A 13,491-nucleotide genomic window follows, 5' to 3' on the forward strand; every position below is an offset into this window, starting at 1 on the left:
GGAAATTTATGGTCATCGCAGACTGTGACCACAGTGTGGAGGAAAAAAAGCCTGGGGTCCATGGGCGGGAGGCCAAGGCTGGGACCTCGGGGGTGGGGAGGACGAGGTCACTGACATGCGTGGGGTGGGAGGTCCTTCCAGGGAGAGGGAGCAGGTGCTAAGGCCCTGGGGTAGGAAAAAGAGGCCTGTGTAGGGCGAGGAAGAGCAGGGTGGGGAGTGGGTCAGGGCTCACGGAAGGGCAGAACATGGCTCCTGGGGGTCCCCCGGGACAGATCCCCTCTTTCCTTGAAGGCAGTGGGAGCCATGGTCACTCTGAGACGCTTGCTGTGGTGACTGGATGTGTGCCCGCCCGAGGAAGGTCCTTTGAGTGGGGGCTGTACAGGGGGGCACGGGAGTGCAGGAGGTGGGACCCCGTGAAAGTGTTGGGCAAGCCCTGTGGGGAGCCCAGGCAGGGGCGGGGAGGGAGACTCCCCAGTGACTGGCCATAGCTGCAGGGGCACTCCTGGGGAGGGCTCCCCACCCAGCCCCCGGCAGCTCCCTGAGGATATCGCTCTGTTTCCCCCCGCAGCCACAGGACCTAGCAGAGCCCGGGTCCCCAGAGCCCGATGTTCACCGCACAGAAAAAGGCAGTGAGATCTCAGCGTGGCCTCGCGCCTGCGCGGTCCGGAGCCGCCTTCCCAGCACCAGCCGAGCAGACCGGCGGTGACCTGGTATTTCCTTGTCCCAATTAAGGTATAATTACTGCGTCTCTTCAACCTCCTTTCAGCTCTAGAAATGTTTGGGGGAGGGAACGGTTAATCCTGGGGGCCTCGCTGCTGCGGGGGCCACGTCGGGCAGGCAGAGCCTCTCCGGGAGGTACAAGTGCAGCAGTCCGGGTCCCCAGCTCCGGTCGGAGGGGTGCTGTTTTAGCAAAACCTTATCCCCCTCCGTTCAGGTTTGCCTTTCTCTGATTGGCTGAGGGGTGGAATGTGCTGGAGCAACGGGAGGACGTGCTTTGTGATGAAGGCAGGGCGGCTGCGGACTGAGAGAGCCCAGGAAGGAGTCTCATGCCAGCCACTGCCCGAGGCGGCCCCGAGAAGGTTTCGGCCACTGGGCACGGGAGCAGGCTGGGTCAGTCTGCCTGCGTGAGACGTGGGATCCCAGCTCGGGGCTCCAGGAAGGGGGCTGTGCCAGGTGCCATCAGACTCACACAGAGACAGGCCCACAGAGAGAGGGCATCAGGATGCCATGTGAACACGTGCCTGGGGCTCAGGGTCCTGGGCTGGCGCCCTGTCAACCCTCAGCACGCCAAGGGAGGAATGGACATCTTACAAGCACACTCTGCGCACCTACTGTGTGCTCGGTCCCTGACATGCTCCTGCTGCTGGACGGGGTTTCCTGGCCCTGGCCTTTCCACCGGGAAGCTGCCTGCTTAGATCTGGACAAAACGATGTCCGGCTCCAAGCAGGTCTTCACCAGATCCGGGCCTGTGCTGCTGACCTGCCGGCACCTTCGAGGCCTCCTAGCGAGGGCACATGGCCAGCACGTCTCCAGTTTAGGCTTCCTGTGGGCCCAGACGCAGGGCAGACCCAGGGACAGGATGGCTCTAACGTCTGGGCTGCCTGGCTGCCAGGGGGCACCCAACCCCATGAGACATATTGAGCAGCTGCGGGGCGACAAGTTTTCCTCTAAGATACAGAAGGGAAATGTTACAGATTCTTATAGATGTGCACGGGCCGAGGAAGCAGGACGTACTTCACGTTAGCCAGACCCTGGCTCTGGACTCAAATGGAAGGAAGGTCTATGTCAGGGCACGAGACAGAGCAGATGTCTCTCATGAAATCGGCACGTGAGCCAGGCAGCATCCGGCCGTCCGCTGCTCCTCTCTGCCCTGTCCTGCTCTCCTCTGGGGCTCCCCGGAGTTCTGGGGAGACAGCAGGGAGAACGTGTGCATACCACCGGTGGGCTCTGCAGTCCTGTCCCTTCCAAAATCTGCTGCTGGTGTGGTTTGATACTCAGGCCAGGACTGATTTGAGATGAGCGTAGGATCCCCTTTTCAGGAATTCTTAGACTCCGGGTGAATTCCTGGTCTGAGGCTGCTCCTGACGTACTTTGCTCACAGGCAGCAAACTTCCCCTCTCTGGCCTTCTGTCTGTCTGTCTGCGCACTGGGGAGGATGGGCTGTAGGGTCTCCCCGAGCTTCCCTTCAGCTGAAACGCTCTGTGTGGCCTCTGTTCCCGGCTCTTCAGATCAGCTACAGCTTCCCGAGACCCAGCTCGAGTGCGTCCTGGGCACACTTTCACATACGTTATCTAACTGTGATCTGGAAATCTCGGGAGCGTTTTTATCCCCATTCTGTAGATGACAACACAGAGGCTCAGAAAAGTTGAGGGCGTTTACTAAGGTCCCAGAGAGAGCTCAATGGTCGCGGGGCTGAGATGGAGTCTCAGGCCCGGCTCTGGCTTCTGAAGGGCTGAGAACAGGTGCCCTGAGCCGGCGGCAACCTGGCTTCCTGCCTCCCTCTCTCCCTGCCTTCCCTGGGCACTCAGCTCTGGGCTCGAGCTGGGGACTGAGGGTAGAGGGGCTCCAAGAGGGCTGGGGCTGGGGCCACCAGGAGGTGCAGGTGGACTTGGGTTGGCAAAGGTCGGCGAGGTTCTGGAAGGCTGGCGAGGGTGGTTTGGCAGGGGCTGAAAGCAGAACTCTGGCCTGGTCGGGGTCTGGCTCTCTCGGGTCAGTCCTCCTCCCGATTGAGCCGAAGGACCTGCCTGCTCTTTGCTCGGCTTTGCCGGCAAGGAGCCTCTCCCTGCCCTGTGTCCTGGCATCTCCAGAGATCCACCCCCAAATATGCCAGTCCCCAGAAATCATCCCTCAGCACCCACCAGACAAGAGCAGGAAAGGCAAAGGTGGACTGCAGAGGCTGGGCTCAGGCCGGTCTTGACAACAAGGTGGCCAACTTCAAGCGGGGCTTCCAGTCTGGCCAGTTCCAACCCCGCCAGTCTGCATGCAGCAGGGGCTTTGAGATCTCAGCTGTCTTTTGGAAATCCGAAGGGGCTGCCTGGTATGACACTGGACAGTACCATCTCTGTGGGTCTCAGCGTCCTTCTTCAGACAATAACCAGCTAGTTGCAGCTCGGCCCCCCCCCCCCCCATCACCACCATGGATCTCAGGTCCCTTCCAGCCATGACATTTTAGGACCTACTATCTTTGACTTTCCTTTCCTGGAGGCATGGGGACTGACCAGATGCCTTTGGGGAGCGCATCGAGCTTAAACATCGCTCTCCCTCTCAGTCGCTCCTCCTTCCCTCTAGCCAGAGGCACCCCCCCCAACCCCGCCTGCGCCCCCGGGGCAGATCCAGGCCCGTCCCTGAGCCCTGCAGCTCCAGAAACGCGAGGGCAGCGCGTTGGCCGCGACTGCGGCGGCGGTGGCGGCGCAGGGGGAGGGGGAGGAGAGCAGCGCCCGTCCGTCCCGCGGCCTCCGCAGCAGCCCCGGGCCCTGGCCTCCGCGCGCCAGAGGGGTCCTTGGAACGCTTCGGTCTGGTGCTGGGGATGGGGGCCCGCCGGGGGCCCGCCGCTGCTCCACCGCACCCCGCCGGCCCCTGCGGCCCTAGCGCAGCCTCTCCTCGCTCCCGGCGGCCGCGGGGCAGGGGGCCCGGCGCTCCGACGCCTCCGTCTCGCCCTGCCCCGGCCGGGCGCAGACGATCAGGGCTGTCTGAGGCCGAGAGGGTCGCGGGGTGGGAGGCACCATGCTTGGCCGGATGTGGGTCCACATTCCCAGCCCATGACTGGTCTCCCAGAGCCCCTTTTCTTCCCGCACCCGGTCGCTCTCGGCACCTCCGCGTCTCGGCCCCTGCGTCCCTGCCTCCCACGGAGCTCGCCCGGTGAAGGGCAGCCGCAGCCGGCGCCTACTTCCTGCCCGCAGTCCCTGCCCCCTCTGCCCATGGCGGGGTCACCCGCCCGCTTGAGCCCAGCCTCCTCTCGCGCCGAGGGAGCCCAGAGTGGAGGGACCAAAGTTCGGGCAGCATCTGCCGGCGGAGGGCTCGGGGTGCCTGGGGCCGCGGCCGGGGAGCTGGGAGGTCAGACGCGGCGCTGGCCTCACCTGTTTCTCCAGCGGCTCCTTGCCGGAGAGCGCAGGCTTGGGGGAGGGCGCGCGGTCGCAGACGCAGCCCTCCAGCAGGTAGAGCCCAGAGGGCCGCGAGCTCGAGTCGCTCTCGAAGTAGAAGAGCAGGTTCTGCAGCAGCGCGAACCACTTGGTTTGCCATTTTGTGTTGTCCGAACTCCGCTTGCTCAGGTAGCCTTTGCGCGTGCCGTCCTGGCGCGCCAGCAGTCCCAGGGACGCGACGTGGCCATCGTTCAGCCGGATCCCCTTCTGCATGGTGCTCGGAGGCCAGCTAGACCCCACGCGCTTACATCTTCTCCGCGCGGCACCCGGCAGCCCCCCTTCCGTGCGCGCGGCGCGCTGCCTCTCTCTGGCGCTCGCTCGCTCGCTCGCTCCTGGTCGCTCTCCCCTCCCCCCAAATATCTACACTCCGGGATCTGGCGCGGAGCCGGGGCTTCTGGAAGCGAGATGTACCATTCCCCGCCGGAACCTCTTCTCCGCTCCTCAGCGCCTCGGGGCTCAGGAGATGCCGGCCGACCCTCCCCCGGCGCGGGGCAAACTGAGGGACTGGCGAGCTGCGCGCGGGCGAGGGGCAGGCGGAGTCATGTGACGCCGATCCCTCGAAGAGCCGGTTTCAGCAGCGCGGACAGAGACACGCACGCAGCCCGCCGCCGCGCAGAGCCGCGCGCAGGCTGCACCTTGGCGCCCCCTCCCCCGCCCCGGACGCACACACGCGCACACGCACACACACGAGTCCTGCCCCTCTACCCCGGTGTCCAATGTTCCCCTTCGGGTGTTAAAAACTAAATCAGATCAATGTTCGTTTAACCCCGGGGCACCCCGGAGGCTTGCCACCCTGGGACTCTGCGTCTTTGCGCCCCACCGCGGCGCCCTGTAGACCGGGGGTGAAGTCCCGGTTGGCGTTTTGCTCTCCCAAAGGCGGCCTCCCGGTACTTTATTTTTCTAATCCGAGCAGGGCGGTTGGCGAAATGGATCCGGAACAGCTTTCGGTCCTATTCTTTGCGTAATCGCCGGGTCACATTCATTTCAGCGTCCAGCCGCACTCCCCGCGGCTTCCCCAGCGACCCGAGGACGCCCCGGGGGTGAGATGGGGGAGGGGTTAGGTGAGCGCTTATTTTATTTCATTCTATTTTATTTCGAGTGTTGCCATAATTACGCGCGCCGCCCCCTGCACCCTGCGGTCTGGCTGGCGAGCCGCTGCCGGGAGTTTTCTGCAAATACCCCCGAAGCCTAAAGGCGGGCTTCAAACGCAGGCGCCAGGGACCGCGGGAGCCTTCAAATAGCTGCTCTGGCGCAATGATACCTTAATGATAGATTTTCCGTTCTTATTTTTAGCTCCCATTCGCCTACACAGTTGCGCGGCATTTATCCGAGAACGTCACAGCGCCCGCATGCTGCACCGGGAGGGCGCGCGGGCCTCCGCGCGAGCCTGGGCGCCGGAGCGGGGAGCGCGCACCGCCGGCTGCCGCAGAGGGCAGCGGCCTCGCTGGGACCCCGCGTGGCGCCCGGCCTGGCCCAGCCTGTGCGCAGCGGCGAAGGGCGGCCGCGCGGCCCGGGAGAGGAAGGAAGCAACGACACCATGTTTCAGCGGCGAAGCCGCAGGCTCCCTCCCCCGGCGCGCGCGCGCGCACACACTCTCTCTCTCACACACACACACACACACACACACACACGCTCACACGCGCGCGCGCGCACACACACTCACACACACACCCTGGTGTGGCGCAAGGGAAGGGAATCACGTAGTCCTGGGTAGGCCCGCGGAATCCACGAGGAGAAGACACCCCGCGGTGGGGGAGGGCTCGGAGCGGCCCCTGTCCGGGCGCAGTGGCGTGGGCCTGTGTCCCTCCCCGGGGAGCGCGCTGGGGAGAAACGGTGTTAACCTTAGCCTGTCCTCTCGGTGCCCAGACTCCGGGCGGGGTGGGGGGGGGCACCTCAGTGCAAAGAACCAGCGAGGCTGATTGTTCTTCGGGTATAATGAAAACAAAGTGGCGAGATGGCTAAGCCTCTACATTCGGCCGGGGTTGTCCCCAGGGGGACCCTACACTGCGACCACCTTTCCTTCTCTTTGGCCCTCCTTACGGAAGCAGTTTCCAGGAGTGAGGTTCTTCGTGGGACGGATACAGAGGCAGAGAACGCTCTGGGGCAGGGGCTCTCTTGTCTAGACCCCTGCCTGAGGCTAGCTAGCCCCACCCCCGCAGCTCCACTGTGCAGGTGGCGGAAGAGGAGGCGTGCAGGGGTTGGGGCTTCCCCAGACGTGGCAGAGGTGGGTTTTGAGCTGGGCGGTGTGTCCCCAGGGTATGTGTACAGCTGAGTGGGTGGTCCTTGGGTTTTTGGGGGGTGGAGCGGTGGCAGGACCTCTCCAATGTGCAGGAGCCCAGGCTGGGCGGGTGGAAGCTGCTATGACAGAGAAACCCATGATGGTACCTGCCTTTTGAACCTGGACTGCATCTCGGAATCATCCAGGGACGTTTGACAAGCACCCACAGCAGTGCTGGAGTGGGTTGTCCATTTTCACGTGCAGCAAAGTTGGGGAACGCGGAGCGTGCCACAGAACCCGTGACTCTGTCCATACCCGCGTATCACCCGGGGTCTTGTTGGTCGGGAGCAGATTCTCCTTGCCAGCGGGGTCTGAGGGCACTTTGGCATAAACGCCTGTGATGTGGCCTTGCACCTGTGCGGACCGGCTTTGCGGGATTTAGAGCACTGGGGAGGTGGGAAGAGATGGGGTGTGTTCATTCCTTCATTCGTTCACACGCAGCTGTCCCCCTGGGGTTCATTGGGCCTCTCGTCTGTGCCGGGCCTTGGGCTGGGCCACCGGGGCCCCCGTGAGGAACAGAACACAGTCTCTGCTGTGTGGAACGCAGGCCAGCACAAGGTGCCTTTCCTGCCGGAGGAAGACCGTCTTCCCCTGAGTTTGGGGAGCAGGTGTCTGTAAATAAGGAGACAAGGAGGAGAATTAAGGAGTATTTTGGTGGGTTTGATCACCTTAGAAGTAGCAAGTCCTGCTGAGTCCTGGTGGGGACACGGCATGTATGCGGGGGCTGCTCAGCCGTGCACTGTGGATACGGGAAGCCCGTGTGTACTGTGGGGCGGCAGGTGTTACAGGGAATTTGCTCTTTGGACACTATACTAAAAATATATATAACCTTCTCACCACCTAAAAAAATGAAGAATTAAGAGTGTGGAGTCAGAAGCGTTTTTGGAAACGGAGGTTTCTGGGCCAGCTCCGTCAGCCGCCGCCCACCCTGCCTCCTTGGGCAGACGCTAGGGCTTTGCACCGTGACCTCCCAGCCAGTGGAAACAGCCCTATTATTCTGAGGGTGAGTGTAATGAGGCTCTTTGTAAAAAGTAACATAATCTAGACAATAAAAGCGTAGCTCCTCTCTCCCCCCCCCCTCTATTTTTGCTGTCTAATCTAGTTCAATGCTAACCCTAGTTCAATGCTCATCTGTTTACCCAACGGGCTTCTTGCAGCGCAGGCTATTTGAAATCTCCCCCAGCTCCCTTCACTTAGCGGTGTGTGGGGCCGTGTCTTTGTATGACCGCGAATTTGAGGAGTCACTCTCTCATGGTTGGGCATTTAGGCTGTTTCCCCAGTCACGGTTTTCGGGAATAACACTGTGCTTAACGTCTTCATGTACGCACTTCGGTCCTTCGGGCCGGATTCCTGAAAGGGGCGTTTCTAGGTTAAGGAGTGTGTGCGGGAAACATGGGTACGGGGGATACTGGATTTCCAGAGAGGTGTTTTACTCTGCGTGGCTGTCGCGGGGACACGAGCTGCCCCACTTCAGCCACCTGTCCCTCCTGGAGCTCCACAGTCTCTGCCTCTTGAGAATTCCCCGTTTGAAAAGGGCAAAATGACATCCCCTTCTTGTATTAAGTTGTACTTCTTTGATTGCTTGAGAGGTTAGACACTTTTTAAATGTTTATGATCATTTGCATTCCTTCTCTCGTGAGTTTCTTGTTAACGCCTCTCTTCAGACGTGTTAGTATTTTTCTTGTAGAATTGTCACCGTGCTCCATACACGAGGGATACTTGCGATCGCCACCGTGCACGTGGCAGATAATCTCCACAGTCTGTTGCTTGCTTTCAATCATGGTTCAGATTATAGACAAATCTTTTTCCTTATGGCTTCTGACTTTGAACTCTCCCACCAACCAACCGTGTCCTAGCTCCTTCAAGAAAATTTCTTGGTTTGGGGGTGCCTGGGTGGTTCAGTGGGTTGAGCCTCTGCCTTCGGCTCAGGTCATGATCCCAGGGTCCTGGGATCGAGCCCCGCGTCGGGCTCTCTGCTCCGCGGGGAGCCTGCTTCCTCCTTTCTCTCTGCCTGCCTCTCTGCCTACTTGTGATCTCTGTCTGTCAAATAAATAAATAAAATCTTAAAAAAAAAAAGATAAAATTTCTTGGTTTTTATATTTCACTTTTCCACACATAATTTTACTTTAGAGTTTATTTATTTATTTATTTTAAACGATTTTATTCATGACCCGAGCGAAGGCAGAGGCTTTAACCCACGGAGCCACCCAGGCGCCCTGGAGTTTATTTTTGAGAGTGAGGCTGGGATCTGGTTCCTTATTAATTTTTCCTAATTTCCCAAATGTCTGATAAGTTGTCCCCAAAGCACTTGTTTGCATAATCCAAATTCCACCACTGATGTGAAGTTGTACGCTCACTGTGTACTTAACTATATTTGGGAATTTCAGAGGCTATTTTTTTGTCCTGTTGTTTTGTCTGTCTGTCTTATACCAGTGACACCTGGTTTTATTTCCTACTGCTTTACTAACCACTTTGAGTCCTGGTAGAACAGGACCATTCCCGTGGCTTTACATTTGTAAATGTTCCTAAATAACGCTTGCATTCATTTTTCAAGATTAATTCATTACATGTCAATTATATCTGACTGAAAGAGGCTAATTCATTACTAATTTTATCTAGTTCCAGAAAAGTCTCATTGAGATTTTTACTGGAATGACATTGAAAATATTTATTAATTTAGGAATAATTAATACCTTATGACATTTTGTCTTCTTATTCAAGAAAAGAGTGCATCACTCCAAATTTTGTCCTTTAAATTTTTCTGACAGAATTATATACATTTCTTTACATTTCTCTTATACATTTCCTGTTTAGTTTATTTCTGGGTATTACATTTTGTTGTTTCCAATAAAAATATGATCATTTTCTATTTTTAAAAGGCTGGACATGATTAGTATATAAGAAAACTATTACCACTCCTGTACGTATTTTGTAAACCACTACTATCCGTAATTCTTCCTGCTTTTAAAATTTTAATTTATGTGCTGGGCTTGCCAGTTGGACAGTTGGAATACATTTCCCAGTAGATAACTCCCCTCCCATCTAACCCTGGTTTTTTTTTTTTTTTTTTTTTTTTTTTTTACATTATCCTTGTTTTATTTTGTTTGTTTATCTCTTCTTGAGTCAATCCTGGTGACTTATAATTTCCAAAATCATTTGTTTACATTTTCCAATTTGTTATATAGACTGAACACTGACTTACCAAGTTTTCTGATTTATCTCCATCTGTGTTTTTCCTTTCTTAGGTACTGATTTTCTGTTTTAAATGATCTGTCTTTCTTTGCAAGGGTTTTAATTTCATTATTCTTGTTGTGAAAGCTTTAAATTTATTTGTTAACTCTATTTTTGTAGTTGGTTAACGCACACACCTGTGTCTTTACTAAACTCTTTCTCCCGCTTTTTTTCGATCTGTTTGTTGTTTCCTTCAACTTCTTGAATGCTTAATTTATTCATTTTTACTACTTCTGGTTAGTATTTAAGACTATGCCCTTTCCTTTAAGTGCAGATGTTTTCCAGATTCAATGGCATTGCTATATAGTTACATATGTAGAATATATTTTTTCTACATATTATACATAATATATATACTGTATAAAATACATAACAGTTTTAAATATGTTAAATATAACATATAATTATACATGGTTTGTACTCTTCCTATATTTGAGATGCATTGCTGTTTTTCTCGTGTCCTGTATGTGGTCAGTCTTGTAACTAGCACGGGTCCCAGGAAAGAGGGCGCACGCTCAGTCTGATGACTGTGTAGCAGGTCGGCTCACTCGATCGTATTCCGCAGGGACGAATCCCTAATTCCGGTCGTCTGTGTTCGGGGGAGCTAGCTGCCGTGCATGGAAGCTGCGACCTGCAGTCATGAGTACCAGGGCTGAGGAAGCCAGTATTTGCAGTGTTTCCGTGCGGTCCAGTCCCCTGGGCTAAACTAGCAGCTGCGAACATGAAGGGCCTCTGAGTGGCCAGATGGGCCGCCGGTGGCCGGTGCTGCACCTCCCATCCCCATCCCAACACCGGCGTGTGCGTGAGCACCGCCCTGCACCTTCTCGTGCACTTGGGTATTGGGCTTCCTGGCCATCGAGAATTGAGAGGGGAAAGGTTCACGGGTGAGTGAGCTAAGTATAGGGTTGACAGCGAGTGACCAGAAGCAGAGCACAGAGGACCACAGCCCAGTCACCTGTGTAGGAGTCTGAGCCGGACCCTCTCTGCCAGCTCCATGCCCTGGGGTGGGGGCTGGGGGCAGATGTCACTGTCCCTGCTCCCAGCTCCATCAAGGGCTTCTGCCTGCGTTTGGCCCTAGAGACACCTTTCCCTGGAGGGAGAGCGAGTGAGGGGGCTGTCGCCTCTCCCCTGCCCGGCTGGGTCTCTAGGTCCCAGGGGCCGGACGCCCTCCCTTGTGCCTCAGGACTGCTGACTTCCGTACTCCCAGCCCAGGCACTTGGAAATCGTCCCTTTATTGGATCTCAAAGGATCCAATTTGAATGTTCTCTCTGCTTCCTGGGCCCTAACAGATGCAGAGCGGGTCGGAAACGGGAAGAAGAAGTCAGTCCAACCTCCTCATCTTGCCGTTGGGAAGTGCCACGCTCAGAGTCCCCCAGGAGGGTCATGGCCAGCCAGAGGCAGAATTCAGGTCTCTGGGGTCTTGGCTCGCCTTTCCCGCCACTCCATTCTCTCTGGATCCAATTTTGTTACATTTGTACAGCTAGAATTGACTTATAAGCAGGCAAGAATATGAAAAATCAGTCAAAGATTTACCACCCCTTCCCTGGAATCAGGCCCAGCTAATCTGATCTTTTGAGTCATTTTAGGGGAGTAGGAGGGAGTAGGCATATGTGCTCTGCATCTCATTTTAACTCAATATTTTTCTTTTTTCCCCCATATCCTTATATATTTTTTTACTTTTCGTAACAAAAAGTTACTACAGTGAACAGATCGGACAGGGGCGCGCGCAGACTTCTGAGACGCTCACAGTCAAAGTCTCTGGTGTTTACAGGAGAAGGCAGACCTTCGGCTGTTACCAGAGCCCCCCCTGCCCCCCCCGTGCCCCCCCGTGGCACGGTTACAGAGAGTTCCAGAACGTTCTGGGGGAGAGGGCTTCCTGAGTCGCTAGGTGAGGAATCGTTCCCAGGCCCGGTATCGATTCTCCGGGGGCGGGCTTCTCGTGGAGGCTGAAATGAGAGAGGCTTTGAAGAAAGTGGATTCAGAGGGATTTTAAGATGAATCTATTCTCATCAGGCTGATTTGCTCTTTTCAGTCAGAAAGGAAAATCAATGAAAGAGTTTTTTCTCATGATTGAGGTGCCTGCAGCGGGCAGCGGCTTAGTGAACAACTTCTCAGCGTGTGCGCGCCCTCCGGAGCTTACGCTGGGCCCGGCTCCTCGAGCACATTGGGAAGGAGCCCAGATGCGCTGCGCAAACCCCCAGGTCAGCTGAGGGTCTTGGCTGGTGTAGACCGACTCCGGAACAAGCGAACCCTGAAGACGGCGGCTCTGGTTCGGGAAGTGGCTTGGTTTGCGCTTGTCCAACAGCCCAGGGCGGCTCTCTGGCTTCAGGCTGTTCTTCTAGCAACTGGGTGCTGGTCACCAACAGCAAACACTCACTCCTCGTGGTTCCGGAGGCTGGAAGTCCAAGGTCATGGAGCCAGCATGCGGGTTATGGTGAAGGCCAGACGTTGAGCTGCTTCCCATTCAGCCAAACGCTGGCCCTGAGTGGTTCCCTGCTCGACTTCCCACGTGGCCCTGACCGTGCCTGCCTCCCCCCGTCCCGGGGCCATGGGCTGCTCCCGCTCCTCCAGGGACATCCAGGGCCATGATTCTCTCTGAGGCTCAGGGTGCCGCCTGGGCTTCATTCGCCTCCGGCCCCTCGGACAGGATGCTGGGGGGAAGCAGATGGCGCGTTCAGGGTAGCAGGAGAGGTCAGTGGGATACCATTTACACAGCGGGGTCGGGGTGCGGGGAAGCCACAAGGGGTGGGGCAAGGTCCTGGGCCCAGTAGCAGTGAGTGGGACGCTGTTTCCACACTGGCGGGAAGGGGCCGGGGCTGAGCCAGAGACAGGGCCGGGCGGCAGGGGCTACAGCCTTCCGTACAGGGACACAGACAGCCTCCGAGATGGGGCAGAGTGAGAACGGGGCAATCAACACCCCATTTCTCCCTCCCTCGGGATCTGTGGCTTTACTTCCTATTGGGTAAACCCAGCCAGGAGGCCGAGGGCTGGGAGCCTGCCAGTGAGGTCCCTAAAGTCAGCTTCGGGGACGCAGAGGCAGGTGAGGAAAGGCGGCGGGAGAGGGTGTGGGGGAGCAGGGGCAGGTGGTCCAGCAGCCGCCGCACGTGCCGGCCCTCCAGTGAGAGCACACCTGCACGGGATGCTCAGACTCCGAGGTCGGGGGGAACAGGGAGCCCAGGGAAGGCCACCCTTTTGGAGTCCCACAGTGGTGATGCGTCCCTGGCCAGAGCTGAAGGGGCCAGGGCTCAGGGGTGAAGCCTCTGAGGGGCTCAAACGGGTGCTGGGCACCCTCCTTTCCCTCCAACGCTGCCCTTGGTCCAGCCCGCGGGTCCTCAGCCTCTCTGGCCTTGCTCTGGTGCTGATGTGGTGGGGAGGCAGGCAGTCGGGTCTTCACTGGCCGCTCACGGGGGGTGGGGGCGGCCACTGGCAACTCTTGCTCTGTTTGCTCGTGGGGACTCAGGGCTCAGCATCCTGGACACTGTGCCTGGGACACATCCAGAGCAGGTACATTCACTGCCGGGCTTCAGCAGACTAAGAGGGCAGGGCTCCAGGTCTGGGCTTCATCCTCCTGCTGAGCAAAGGCCAAAGAAGTGGACGAAGGGACGTCTCTTTGCCCCCTACCGCGCATCTCCTCCTCTGGTAACAGCAGCAGCAACACTTCCCCACGTCTGGGTCCACCTGGTTCGGAGGAAGAGTGACTTCACCCCCAGCTCCAGGCCTGACCAATCCGAAGGCTTCATCCCTCTGGCCTTTGTGAGTGGACGAGGGATAGTCATGTGACCTGAGCCAGGTACCCGGAAGGCTGAGACCATGTGATGTGAGCCCCGGCGCAGCGGCAGCTGT

At 57.2% G+C, this 13,491-nt stretch overlaps 1 protein-coding gene and 1 long non-coding RNA gene across 6 annotated transcripts in view; one reads left to right on the forward strand and one right to left on the reverse strand.

The window, feature by feature from the left end:
- The window catches only part of RASGRF1 (Ras protein specific guanine nucleotide releasing factor 1), an 88,115-nt gene extending 83,348 nt beyond the window's left edge, over positions 1–4,767 (reverse strand). For 2 of the 5 annotated variants that reach the window (XM_059179795.1, XM_059179794.1), the window contains exon 1: positions 4,077–4,766. In XM_059179795.1, coding sequence (XP_059035778.1) covers positions 4,077–4,352 — 276 coding nt within the window. In that variant the 5' untranslated portion in view covers positions 4,353–4,766. Of the gene's footprint in view, positions 1–4,076 lie in introns of all 5 variants that reach the window. The other 3 variants (XM_059179798.1, XM_059179796.1, XM_059179797.1) reach the window with 3 other exon arrangements.
- The window catches only part of LOC131835489 (uncharacterized), a 38,968-nt gene extending 27,911 nt beyond the window's left edge, over positions 1–11,057 (forward strand). The window contains exons 4-5 of the long non-coding RNA XR_009355186.1: positions 569–732; positions 10,938–11,057. This is a non-coding gene — a long non-coding RNA (uncharacterized LOC131835489). The remainder of the gene's footprint in view (positions 1–568; positions 733–10,937) is intronic.
- The last annotated feature ends 2,434 nt before the right edge of the window (positions 11,058–13,491 follow it).

This window comes from Mustela lutreola, chromosome 7, assembly GCF_030435805.1.
Source record: "Mustela lutreola isolate mMusLut2 chromosome 7, mMusLut2.pri, whole genome shotgun sequence".
NCBI classification, from domain to species: domain Eukaryota; kingdom Metazoa; phylum Chordata; class Mammalia; order Carnivora; family Mustelidae; genus Mustela; species Mustela lutreola.